Below are 13,943 nucleotides of genomic sequence, written 5' to 3' on the forward strand. Positions count from 1 at the left end.
GGCCAGGAATTAGGATGACCACATACAGGGATCTTAGCCCAGAAGTAACCAAGACAGAGGGGCGCCTGGAAGTGACAAAGCGTGTAAAAGGGCACTCAAATACAACACACATGAAACCTAAGCAGGTACAACCGTTCGCTGAAGAGTTGGCAGTGTTATAAAGTTGCCTTTCAGATAGGCAATTTATACCCTGGCAGATCTTATTCTGGCTGACTCTTTGCAATGAACCAGGGTTCTTCATCTCGGCAACAGGAACTTGGCTCATCCAAATCATCCACAGAACTAGGGAAGTGTGAAAGCAAGCAGTGAAGATATATCCCATATTTGTAGTTGCTGCTGACTGATTCTGCTGGAGAATCTGATGCTGGCATCTGCACTCCATAGCTCATGGAAAAAGTTACGCTTTTCAGCTCTGCTATGTAGTATTAATCTGTAGCTAACTTGATTCTTACCCTGTCAGCACTCCTGAAAACTTTGCTCTTGTAGGAGGCAAGTACTCTTCTCCTTAAGGAACACTGGATTTATCATGATCTCTGCTAACTTCCCTGCTTTCCCCTGCTAGAATCATGGCATGGGGGCAACAAGCAAGCATCAGAACATTAATGTAACAAGACTAAGAGACACCAGGTTCCTGCGAGAGCAGCATAGAAGGCTGTTCACCTGCTCAGATCCAGAGCTCACAGCCAGCTATGCACTTGCAATAGGAATTTAACCAATACCTATTTCACTCTAAGCCAACACTGACACTCATGTTTGAACTGTAGAAGGTGAAGAAGTTGCACATGTCCCCTTCTGTTGTCCTTGAAACAACACTAATTGTTGGCAGGTAACTGGGGGCAATAATTTCAAGTGACAGAGCCCGTCTGCCAGAGCCCTCCTATACTCTTGGGAATCTGGCTGGTGGCTCACAGGCACTGATAATGGGAGGTTCCACCCCTCTGCTTTTGCCGGCAGGAAGTGTTTTATTTATGATACCACAAAATAATTGCTCTGTTTCAAGACAAAAGAGCAGGAGTCATCACTGCTTGCTTTCCAAAAATAATATTTTCCATACTATTCACTGAAAACAAGTCCCAGAAGGGAGGCAGCAGGTTACATTGCTATGGGTTTGATGATGCCTTGCATGAAGTAAATGTTCCACTTACTATTTACTTTAATGATGGGGGATCAGGGTGCAACTATCAGCCATTCTTTGCAAATCATACCACATTCAAATCATTGCTTAGAAACATGCTGTTGCTTCTGCCCTCAACTCCACTAAACTGAAAGGTATTCTGCCAGAATAAGAGGGGGATCATTCGATATATAAAATGGCCTGCCAGCAACTGGTTTACATGAAACAATTTTACTATAATTTAGCAACTCAGTGGAATGATTTTAGTAATTCTGGAAACTCTGTACATTTCCAGAGAAGGGAAGACTAATACGTTTATTAAGAACACTAGGGTTTTGTTCTGACACAGAACTAGCTCCACTTAGGAATGCTAGTACAAGTTTTACTTTTTGTTTTTCCCTAGTTTTACTGTACACTTCAAGTGAATTTCTGTGCTTCAAAGGAGGTTAAACTATTTTCAGCTACAAGTAAGCAAAACCATATTTGGCGTCCCATAAACAGCAGATTTCCAATTTAGGCTTTATAACACCAGTTTAACCTATTGCTATTTAGTCTTAATTGAACCATGTTGTAAAATAAGATGTACAGTTAATTATTAAAGAAAAAAAATGGGCTGTGTTACATTTCTTTTAAAGAATTAACACACTGTTTTCTATTTTTATTGTCTTTCTTAAAAAAAAAGCTAAGAAATTAGCTTGATTGTCCTCTCCTCTTTGGCAAGTTCAGTACTGAAAGTAACAACCACTCTTAGAAACATTTCCTATACAAAATGAAAGTAGCTTGTTGGATTTTATGAAAGTGCAATCTTTTACTTTATTTCAAAAGCATCTGCAGCGGTCTAAGAGGTATTATGGCTCACTTAAGAATACACAACACTACAGTAACGATTTTTTTTTCCACATTACATTGCCCAGAAGCTGCTCTTTTCCTTCTGCAGGAAATTCCTATTACTCTACCCAGAAGTGTGCTGTTACTGGTCTAATAGGAAGATGTTTATTAAACTTGACCAAATTCTAGAGAAAGATTTTTTTTCAATGAGAAAAAAATGTGCAGACTGTTCCTTTTTAACAACTAATCTGATGCTGAGTAGCAAAATTTAATGAAAAGATGAAACTTGCAAAGCTGAATTCAAGCCAACAAAAGTTGGCCAATTCAGGATTCAAAAAGCAAAGCCGGTAGTCTGTTAGCATAGGCTGTTTTTGTGGACTGTTTTAACTGTCCGTTCTGCATTCTAAAGGCAGCTGCAGGGGTAGTTTCCAGCATAGCTGTCTGGAAACCATTTCAATAGAAGTTTTTCCAGATGCAGGCCTGAGTGTGCCAAACAGTCTGGCTCTTCAGTATAAAAAGCAAATTAGAAGTTGGGACTATAGTGCTTTTGCAGTAAGCAGCTTTAATCAATGCTCAGCTCAAAGACCCAGCCTGCACTGAAAAATTAGAATGGTTCCACAGGGCTTAATTTGGAGAGAGATACAAAAATGTGTCAAAGCCTTCTCCTCCCTCCCCCTCCCCCCCCCAGTTTTTCTGTTTTCCTCCCAGTAATATTAATTGTCTAATAGTCTATATAAAATTACAGGGATTTCTACAGAGGCCTCATAAAGTTGATTTAATACCCGTAATACATTTTTAAAATACCCACTAATGCCGTATGTTATTTACCCTCAACACAAGGAAGGGATAGATTACCAGCCTTATCCTCTTCCTACTTTCTCTCAGCCCGTCTCCAAATCACCGCAGGATCCTTACGTGTACATTCTACCATGCACAGTCCTAATGATGAAAAACCATCTTTTTTTCAGCTGTAGTGCCAGTTATCAGATATGAATGTCCACCTCTGCATCTGCCTCTCAGAGTTCATGAAGGTACTTGCAAATCATTTGTTTTTAATATACTGAGTGTTGAAATTAAATCTTGATGTTTAGAGCTAGTGGGCTTGAAAGCATTCAGATTTCCTCCCACTACAGGAACAAGACCTACCTTTGTATGAAGCATCACTGGCATTTGAAAAGTGCATCTCTGAAAACTTGTACATTCGTGTCTAACTGCAAAAGTAAAGACTAAAACTTTAGAGTATTGCATTTAAAACCAACCATAAAACTAGTTAATAAAATTTCTTGTGGTATTTGCTGAAAATTTGGTTGAGGCAGGCTCTGCTTAAATAGCACCACATTATCTTTTTCTGTGGGTACAATAGCGTTCAACAGGAAAGCATCAAGCAAGTGAGAATAAATATTACCCGTCTCATCAGCGATTTCTTTATAAAACCCTAATGCTAATTTCTAGAGCTCTGGTGCAAGAGCAATTTCCTTGGCCTCAAAAAAATACACACACCTTTGGCCAAGCTCTCACCAAAACCTCTTGCTGAAAAGAACCTGGGCTGCGCTAGCAATGATAGCTAAGTAACAACCAGTGTTTATGTAAGTGTTCACCACTGTATAGTCAAAGCCATCTACAATAAATACACTTCCCAGTAATGTGATAGCAAATACATTATCTTATTCACATTTCTGCCTCAGTGCACAGCTCATTGCCAGAGGCAATGTCTCTATGAAAGCAGAGGGATTTAATGAAATTAACCATATTATTATTTAGTTTGACTGTCACAGGACTATTATTCAGAGTGATACTATTTTTTCAGTACATCTGTATATACTTGTGAAAAATAGATGTATCTGGGTTCTCCTTATCAGTTTACTCCAGTGAGAGTCTAAGAAATTTGTATCATTGAATTAAGCATTGTACTTCCTTTACTTACAACTCTCATTTGGCACCCACAATAAAAAAAAGGATTGATAGCAATTCAAGGAACTGCTGACATTCAGAGTGAGTTTTTAATTAGAACTCTTCTTGGCTTAGCATCTTTTTGCATCTTGTTAGAATCTAAGTTCCTTTGCACTTCTCAGAGATATTTAGGTACAAGAGTCACACAAACGCCTGATGGAAAAGACAGATGAGTCAAACTGTTGGAATGCTCCCAGGGCAGCAGTTCAGACTGCTAGCTCTTCAGACTTTTTCCTCTTCTAAATGTCAGATGTGTCACCAATTTAACAGCCATTGCCTGAAGAGATTTGATTATGTGCCACTGTCACCCCTCTTGATTAATCAAAGCACCAAGTGAAAAGTAAGAATATGTTCTCTTTCACTTTTATTTCTAACTCACAGGAGGAAAATCAGTAACTCCTTTGCTTAAGTAATAAAAGCAAATAGTGTCAGATGTGGTCAGAGTATCTCATGGTTTTTACAGGATGATGCAATAAATGAAAGAAACAAAAATTATGGAGAAAAATAACCAAGTTTCCAAGTACAAAGAGAATTTGCCTTTTTATAGAGTTGTATGAAATAACTGGCTATCTTGCAGGTATACACTTTCTACAACACTAAATTAGAATGGCAAAGAACATTGACCTGAAAATAAACCATAACCTGTATCTCCCTGCCTGTTTTTCAGGGCCACAAAAAAGCTCAGAAAACAAAGATCAACATAGACCAACACACTGAATCATCAACCCACCATGAGTCTTCTTTTGACAGGTAAACATATTTGTTTCACAAGCATATTCCTTATATTGTCTTTTCAGGATATTAGTCACTGTTGTTTAATTTCCTTAAGTAAAAAAGGAAAACTCAGTGAAATTCAGTACCGAAAGTAAAATAAAGTTAAAATCCAGGCAGCCATATCTGCTTGTGGACTACAAATCAATTTAAGTTCTTGTATACATCTAGATTTTAGTTTTCTAATCTATTCAAGGTAAATGTTTTACTGTAGAATGAATCACAGTAGAAATCTTAGCCTGTCAGAAGCATTTTCATTAAAATTTATAGCTTTTCCTATGAGGTTTAAAAAACCCAAAGCAAATTCTAGCCAGTATGTTAGATTTCAGTGTCCCTTAACTTTCTTACTTGAAAAAGTGACTGTAGGTGAACAAAATAGGCTTGATGCCAGCTGTAAATTTCTGCCACACCAACTTCACATCGCGATTTGGAAATTAAACCCAAAAGCAATACTAGTGGTTTGTAATAACCTAATAGATGGAGATAACATCTTTCAAAAACCAGAGGTTTTCCTAGCTTAAGAGAAGCTTATTCTTGTTTATTGGGCACATTTTTGCCTACTTTGCTCACATTTGGTTGCAGGGACACATCATGAAAAAAGATTTACCTTTGAAAAACCTGTAGTATGACTAAATACCCTTTTTCCCCCCATTTATTTTTAAGCACTCCTTTCTAGAATTTAACATTGAGAGTCCCCCATATTTTCATTAAAATGTTATCACAACTGACAAGTGTGTCAAACCCAGGAAACTGAGGGAAAAAAAATCTTCAACGGTATATTAAACACCAACCCACTGCAAGTCCCATTCCTTACTATTCAGAGACACGCTTCAAGTTTCAGAGAAATCAGATCTTCACCACAGATAGATTAAGCAGCAATACTACTCCACTTAGTAGATGAAGGCTGAAAACATATTTTTCTGACAGAGGCCAGTTTCAGTGGAAACTATTTCACTGATCATTTAACCATCCTCAGAATATGCTGTGATTTAGTAGCTTCAGATAGTGTTTTTCCCTATTCTGCGAGAAATGGAGAACTGTTTTTCCTTAGTGTATTAAAAATAGATGATCTCTTCAGAAAGTCTCACTCTTTCACACACACAAAAAAACTGATTATGACCCATTTCTTTGATCAAGAGAAAACTGTGTTAAAGTCTTCATATGACTGATTCTTCATTGCAGATAAACTATGTGATTAAAAGGAAAAATAAACTTCCCAATAGAGATAGGTACCATTTTTTAAAAATATATCCTTTTCCATTAAATGTCTAAACATGCATGAAAAGCTTTGCTAAAAAATGGTAAAAGTAAAGACTTACCTTGGTCAAATCTCAGGATCCAAGGATGACTGATGCTGGCAACTCCAGGAGTTCACCTTCTGGTTGTTTTATACTATGCCTCTCCCACTACCTGCTGTTGAACCACTACTTGTCCACCCATGTTGTATGTAGTTGCAATAATGATTAAGCTATATTTTGCCATCATTTCTATTATCAAAGTGAAAGAGGTAAGTCTTTGTCAGAATGAAAAATTGCATTCATTCTTTGAACCAAAATTAACTCATCAGTCTGAGAGCCCTTAGAGCAAGATACTTACAGACATGAAGTGCTTTCTCTTTGTCAATGCAGCCTTAAAAACATTAGACAGGAAGAAAGAGAAACGTCTGCACTGATTTTGATTGTTTAATACTCAAGAGTGAAAAAGTGTAAAATCACAAAGCTTATACCACCACAAAAATGCAGGTTCATTGCAAATGACCAAAACACAAGCTGCCTGCAAAGTTTCACACAGCTGACATCAACAAACCAGTTTCAACATTCTTACCGTCTTTTTAAACACCTGCTATTCACAAACATCAGTCAATCCAGAATTCTCTCTTTCACACATCTTTCTTTATATTCTATGCTAATATTTGCTTTCTAGACCAGTGGTTTACACATTTGGAAAACAGTGCCCCACTTCTGATCTATATTGGCATATAAATATATAGTTGATATTTATATTTTCAAATTACTAATTATATTTTTAAAGCATTTTGTTTAATCCAAACTGAGCAGTAAAGTTCTTATTTGTATTTAATGAAAGGCACAACTTACATGACAAAGCTTCAGAAGTGCATGCTGACCGAGGGTATATCAGCCACAGGTTATAATACTGATGCAGAAAGTCATTGTACAAGGTGAGTTAGTATATCAGACAAGTAAGTCATGTTTACTCTTACTAGTCATGCATGTACCTACAGCCCTGCTTCTGCAAATGCAACCATCAGGCCTGAAGGATGCAACTGTCCACCTAACTACACTTTGTTGCCTGAAGGTAACATTATCCAAAAGCTATCATTATGTCAAAACATCTCAGGTTAATGGGCTGCTTACACAAACATTTTTAAAACTTAAGCCCTTTTTGCAAGGGATATCTTTGTCTTCACAGCCTGAAAGTATTCATGCAATGGAACTGTGCATATCTTTAAATGTCATGCTAATGCACATTTCCTGTACAATAACTTTCCAACAGTTAATAAAAACCTGATCTTAAATAGAACTAAAGTACACAGAACAATTTTTCCCCTCCAGACATTCAAAATATAACTTGGTATAACGTACTACCTCTGATACTGATGTGTAAAGGAATTTTTAGAGAGATGTTGTGGCCTCACTAGAAACAATACTGATTTATTTTGGGTTTTTTTCCCTCCTCCTTCAATTGTAAGTCCATCTACCTTCTGTGATTCACTTGTTCCTTACTGTTTATTCCTTCACCTGACATTGTAATTTTCTGAGCAGGTGAAAATAAACAGAAGAGGTTTGGTATAATTATTCCTATGGAGCATGTCAGTCAAAGATACCACAAGGTATCAATAACAAGGTTTGACCTTTTAAGTAGCTTCTTGATGGTTACAAAATACATTTTCTGCAGATATTCTTCTATCTGTTTTGAAGAGGAAGAATAAATTTCAGCTAAGAATAAAACTTCAAGAAAACTAATGCTGATTTTTAACTCTTGCTTATTACAGACCTTCCTTCACCCTTTACACAATTATTTAATACTTGAAGCACAGAATCTGATTGCTTCCAGTTAGGCATCTAGCTGGAAAATTCTGACTTATACACAATTATTAAAATAGATGTGACCATCTTTAAAATCATAGGGTCAGCTAAGGAAACAGAAGTATAGGATGATACTAGAAATATTACAATTAATAACACCCTATTTATAAATGGAAGCACATTTTTTTGAGCACATATGAATAATTTTGAATAAACAGTATCCATTCCACATTGAAAAGCATCACTGAGCTCAGCATACATGCCTGTAGTGCTTCTACACAACTCCGTTTCCTGTTCATTTTCCAGCTCTTAGTTACGTTTCCAATTTCAACAAATGATTTCATATGACATGATCGAAAAACATCCAATCCTGAGTACACTGGTACTCACACAAACAAAAGAAGGAAAACAGACAAAAGTTTGCAGCACAGACAAGCCTTAAGAGTTAATCTTTGGCACATTAATAGTTTTATACCGTTTCAAACTTAGTAACGAAGGCACACAATTAAACTGTCCCATGTCTGAAACAGCATATGTCAGTCAGCATGGAGCTTCTCTTCAGCTTTGCATTTACATTCATATTATAAAGCAGCAGTCAGTTTTGAAAAACCTAGCTTCTGTTAATAGTAAGGAATCTGAAAAGTGACTAGACATGGCAGAGTAAGATAGTATAACTGGATTCTAATACAGCACACACAAAACTATTCCTACGTAACCACAGGAAAAAAACCCTAATCTGAGTCAGCAACCACCGGCCTGGCACGCCACAGCCATCCGGATACAGGTGTGCTTCTGCTCTGCAGAGAAGGTGTGAGAGGGTGAGCAAGTGAATGTGCGTGTGTGTGTGCACGTAAAAATAGCAGCTTCTCATTTGTGGATCCTGTTTCTCCTCTGTGTCCAGTATGGTATCTTCTTACCCCAGTAACAAAAATATTTTGGCTGCTATTTTTTGCTTCTGCTAGCACTGCACAGTGTAGTACAGTTAGTGGTGTTGGTTTCTGATCTGGACTTTGAAGTCACTGAATTATAAAGTTAAACTATGTCCTTCATTTAACCAATGTGCAATCCACATGAAATTAGCTTATTTTCAAATTATTTAAGTAGAAACTTTGCCCTGAAGCAAATGTTGTCACCAGAAAAAAAAGAAAAAAAAAAAGAAGAAAAAAAGGGAAACTCCAATCTCAGGTTGGATTTGCATGGCTAGCAATTGAAAAGGGCATCTTCTCATTTGTAAACAAAGAAAGGACTGTGTGGGAAGGCCTCCACACACCATGATCCTAAGTGTCATCAATGCCATTTTTACAAGTTTTCAGGTTCTTTTTACAAGAACAGAACACGTATCAGCTAATTTCACTGTGTGAAGAAATTAGGCATTATGTAATGCTTGACTTCATGCTTACCTTTAGCAATACCTAGTATCAAGGTAACCCATGTACTGTAAAATAAGTTGATGTTATTCATGTCATAGCCACTGAAGTTACTTCAGTGGATATACTATCCAGCCTATTTTTATCATTTCTTTCCTTTTAATGATACTAAAATGTACTACTTTCTAACCATAAAAATCACTATTTCTCACAAGGAATACTGTGAGGAATCCTTGCTTCAATGTTCTGTCTTTTTCACTGCATTCTTTTTACACAAATATATTTTTGTCAGTTCTTGCTATGCTGAGTTTGATCCTACAGAATCCTATTTAGTTTTTATAGCTGTAATAATGCTTACATTAGGTAATCTTAAAATGCTTTCATTAGGTATTGCATGTAAATAGACAGAAACAGAACTGAAAGTCAGCTACCTACCAGCTCGTTAGTCTTACTTTCTGTTATAGCTGTGGTTAGTAGCTTGAGATTTAAATAGAATTGCTGAATATTTTAGTAACCAAGTACAATACAGTATTTGGGTTTTTTTAAGTTTAAAAAACCTATTCAAGTACACACTTATTAGTTGACATCCTATAAAAACAAACACAAAATATAATCCTTTGAATTCCCTAGTAGCAAATTCCTGTTTCTATGGGTGGAAACATCTGAAATTATTGAACACGGATCTCTGAGGAAAACATACTAATAACATGATTTTTCCCCAAAATAAAAAGTGTGCTGAATAGGTAGAGGCTTAGATTCAATATTTCAGTCCACTGTCAATTATCTGAATAGTTTGAGTGTCTCCCCATCCCTTTCTTTCTCTTTTTAGAAGAAAACGGATAATAAAAAATGTATAAACAAGTTACCAACTAGATTTCATTAAAGAGTCCTTTCAGAACCACTGTCCATCATTATCATCATCTTCCTCCTCATGGTCCAGATAGAGAAGAGCGACTTTCTTTTCATCAGAAATAACTGACCTTTGGTCTACCATTCTTTGCAATTGCACAGTTTTATCAAACTCATTCTTTTCATTCTCTGCCATCTGTGACTGACTAACAGAAGGATCTTGGTTATTGGATACGAGCATTGTTCCTTGCTGTTCTCCACTTTTTATGATAGATATTCCACCCATATTGGAAACATCCATTTGAAAAGTGTAAGATGCTTCCTTGGATCCTACTTTAATATGCTTTACAGACCTACTGCTCTCAGATGACTCTTCTGTTTGTGAAAGGTCTCCCGCTGTTTCAGAAGTAGGTCTTGAGAAGATTATTTCCTCAGTGTGACTTTCTACAGGAGTTATTTTAACATGCCTGTAAGATCTACTGGTATCTGAGCTTCCTTCATTCTCTGAAATATGTCCTTCTTGGTAAATGAGCTGTGGAGGTTCAGAAAGGGAGCCTTGATAGATGATTCGTTCAGTGGTTTTAACTCCCACTTGACCTACTCTATAATGCTTTACTGAGCCTCCTGAAAGAGTCTGGTCTTCCAGTTCACTGATTTCTGTGTGCTCAGAGACGGGCCCATGGTAGATGATTTTTTCAGCTGTCATAAACTCTTGGGGACCCAACTGAATATGTCTGACTGAACTTTCTGTCTGTGAGAAGCCTCTAGTGTCACTGACCTCCACTTTACCAGAGATTGGTCCTTCAAAGATAACTTGCTCAGTTTGACTCTCTTTTGGACCTAATCTGAAGTGCATTATTGATTTGCTGGAGTCCACAGACCCTTCTGTCTGAGAAATGTTACCTGAGCTGTTGAGCTCCAGAGAGTCTGAAACAGGTCCTTCAAAAGATACTTCTTCAGTTACTTGCCTTGATCCTACTGTGACATGTCTTGTGGACCTGTTGAAGTCTCTTGAAAACTGGGAAAGATTTCCAGAATCAATCTCTTCTGCAGCTGTAGAAATAGGGCCTGTATAAATTATTTCTTCTGTAGTAGAAATAGGGCCTGAATAAATGACTTCTTCTGTGGTTTGGATTTCTTTAGGACCCAGCTTAAAATGTCTCACAGATCGGCTGAACTCTGACGATCCTTCTCTCTGAACAACATCTTCTGAAGCACTGATCTCCACTGTTTCAGCACCAGACCCTTCATGCACGATCTGCTCGAATCTCTGAACTTCTGCTGGACCAATCCTAATATGCCTTATGGTGCTGGTCTCATCAGATTGTGGTGAGTGAGAGACTTCTCCAAAATCTGAAGCTTCAAAAACTGAACCGTCATAAATAACTTTTTCAGTGGTATGATACCCTGTGCTACCAGTTCTCCTCACTGTGGAGGAGTTGTAGATTTCTTGATCAGCCAAAGAAGTGCATTTGTCACCATCTACTTCTATATTGCTTACACCATCAACAACTCTCTCCGAACTCTCTTTTCTCAGGGAATGCAGTGTTGCCTTCTCCTTCTCACTTGCAATTACTTCATCAAGCTGAGCTGCATCGAATTCATCAGTATTAAGGGTCTGTGATAGATTGACTTCAGCAACAATAGTCACCACACCAGCATCCTCCTTTTGATCAACTTTTTTGATATCTACCTCTAAGCTACTGGAGTCAGCTTGACTTTGTTTTGTTAATGCAGATAGCTCCTCTTTCACACTGTCTGGGAGACTGCCCTCTAACTGCTCCAAAGCTTCCTTCAACTGCAATTTAGGGTCCTTTGTTTCCTTTGATAAAAGCCCTTTTATTGAAGTCTGAAATTCATGGGGAATTTTAATTTCTTTTTCAATAACCATGGATTCTACATGGGAAGTTTCAGCTTCAGGATGCTCTTTTAAAATATGGGCACTTGCTTCCTCCCCTACCACCTGATATGTTTCTTCTGGAGAGCTTACACCATCTCTCTTACTTTGCGTGCCTTGTAAAAATTCATCTTGCCAAGAATACTTAATAGTTGATTCTTCTTCTATATGTATTTGCCCATATACTGAGTCATCGTCTTTTTCATTAATAATGGGATGATCATCAGGAACAGACACAAAATATTTTTGTTCAGTAGGTGAGTCATCTTCCTCAGTTACTTCTTCCACATGAGTGAAACTCTCATGGCGTGGTTTCTTCTTTTTAACATCTTCATATGTGAACGTTACGCTTTGCTCCTCCTCACCGTAACGCCTATCTCTCTCAGGGAATGTATCTTCCACTTCCTCTACTTCAAAAGGTGTGGAAAAATCAGCCCTTTCATCAGTGGCATAATCTAGTGGCTCCTCTACAATCTCAACGTTAACAGACACATTCTTCCTGTCCTCGTTGCCTTTCAGGCCATGATGTACTATATCTTCTATCTCCTCTTTGGAAGGAGTTCCCTCAACACCCTCTCGAACCACTTTCCTAACATCCTGGTATGATAGACCTCCCGCATCAGCTTCACCAGAAATATCTATGTTTTCTTGAATTTGAGATTGCACTGTGATCTCAGTCTTGATTTTTCCATCATCTGGTTCTTCTTTCTTATTAAAATAGGTCACTTTTGTGTCTGTAGATACTTGTGAGCTAGAAGAATGTGTAAAACTTCTAAGAATGTCAGCAACAATATTCTCTGCTATATTTTCAGTTGACAGAGATCCCGTTTTATGACTTCTGTCACTCATTTGCTCTTCATCTTTCAAACTGGATTCTGCTTCTGAAATCCTCACTCGGTGAATTTCAGCAGGCTTAGTTACATGCTCATCTGTTTCTCTTCCTATGGAAGTTTTAACACCTTTTAACCTTATATCTTTATTACTGGGAGATTCTTTGTCAGGAGCTGGTTTTTCAATCGTGATAGGTATCTCAATGACTCCTTTGCTTCTCGATTCCGAAGCTGCATTTATATCCTTTTTGATTGATTCGCTTTTCAAAGTTCTTGCATTAGAAATATCACTCCCCGTTAACTTCTGGTTAATGACTTCCTCACGGATATATGTTTTCTCCTCCATTTTCCTTCCAAAATCAACACTTCTTTCTTCTTTAAAGGATTTCTCATCTGTTTTCCTTTCCTCCTCCTTTGTTTGTTTCTCTGGCTTATCTTTTTCTTTCAGCAGAGATTTATCTTCAGTTGGTTTGCTGCTTCCTCTGTTTTCTTTTCGTGTGGTCCAAGTTTCAGTTATGGTTTCTTCATACTTAGATGGTTTATAATTGGTATCCAGCTCATACATTGGGAATCTAGTGAAGCTTGGTTTTGTTCTTATATTTTCAGTAGTCCCGGGCTTTGTGTCAGGCTTGTGGTCCTTGTCTGATCTTTCAGCATGTGCTGATTTTGAAAAAGATACTGTGGATGAAGTTGTAACTTCCGTTTTCTTTCTGTCAGGAATTGTCTTATGCTGCATTTCAGTGGTTTTCCAGCTACTGTAAGCTGGAGTAAATGTTCTTAATTCTTTGTGGTCTGTTAAAATCCTTTCATCCTCTCTAACAGTTGTTGAAGGGCGATATACTGAACCAAGTACATCTCTTCCAAAACCTCTTCCACTAGCTGTAGTCTGCGATCCAGCCTGTGTTGACCGAGCTGAATAACGTGCAGAACTGCTGGTATTTGTCACTGGCATCCTGCGTCTTGTATCAGTGATCCTGAGAGCTGGTGAAGCTTTATTTCTGTTATTTTCTTGATAAGTAGAGTAAATATCAGTGTAGTTATATGAAGTGTTTATAATATCTGAAAAAAAGAGCATAAGTAACCAAACATTAAAATAATGGCTTGTATCTGAAATAATACAGAACAGAGGGCATGAACTGAGAAATTTTATGCTACATTTTTGAAAGAAAACATGCATTTAAATATCTATTGCACTGTGATCTCAGTCTTTATTTTCCCATCATTTGGTTTTTCTTTCTTATTAAAAGAGGTCACATTCATGTCTGTAGATATAATAAATCATAAATAAAT

The 13,943-nt window shown here is 37.4% G+C and overlaps 1 protein-coding gene and 1 long non-coding RNA gene across 5 annotated transcripts in view; one reads left to right on the forward strand and one right to left on the reverse strand.

Annotated features, from left to right (window-relative positions):
- Window positions 1-13,943, forward strand: part of LOC130602859 (uncharacterized) — a 21,714-nt gene continuing 7,771 nt past the window's right edge. The window contains exons 1-3 of the long non-coding RNA XR_008973005.1: window positions 1-125; window positions 2,911-2,973; window positions 4,560-4,642. This is a non-coding gene — a long non-coding RNA (uncharacterized LOC130602859). The remainder of the gene's footprint in view (window positions 126-2,910; window positions 2,974-4,559; window positions 4,643-13,943) is intronic.
- The window catches only part of SYNM (synemin), an 18,193-nt gene continuing 14,181 nt past the window's right edge, over window positions 9,932-13,943 (reverse strand). For all 4 annotated transcript variants that reach the window (XM_057414697.1, XM_057414779.1, XM_057414856.1 and 1 more), the window contains exon 4: window positions 9,932-13,712. In XM_057414697.1, coding sequence (XP_057270680.1) covers window positions 9,970-13,712 — 3,743 coding nt within the window. In that variant the 3' untranslated portion in view covers window positions 9,932-9,969. The remainder of the gene's footprint in view (window positions 13,713-13,943) is intronic.

This window comes from Pezoporus wallicus, unplaced genomic scaffold, assembly GCF_028554395.1.
Source record: "Pezoporus wallicus isolate ANWC-B61680 ecotype Strahan unplaced genomic scaffold, APGP_CSIRO_Pwel_v1 contig_3952, whole genome shotgun sequence".
Lineage (NCBI taxonomy): Eukaryota > Metazoa > Chordata > Aves > Psittaciformes > Psittacidae > Pezoporus > Pezoporus wallicus.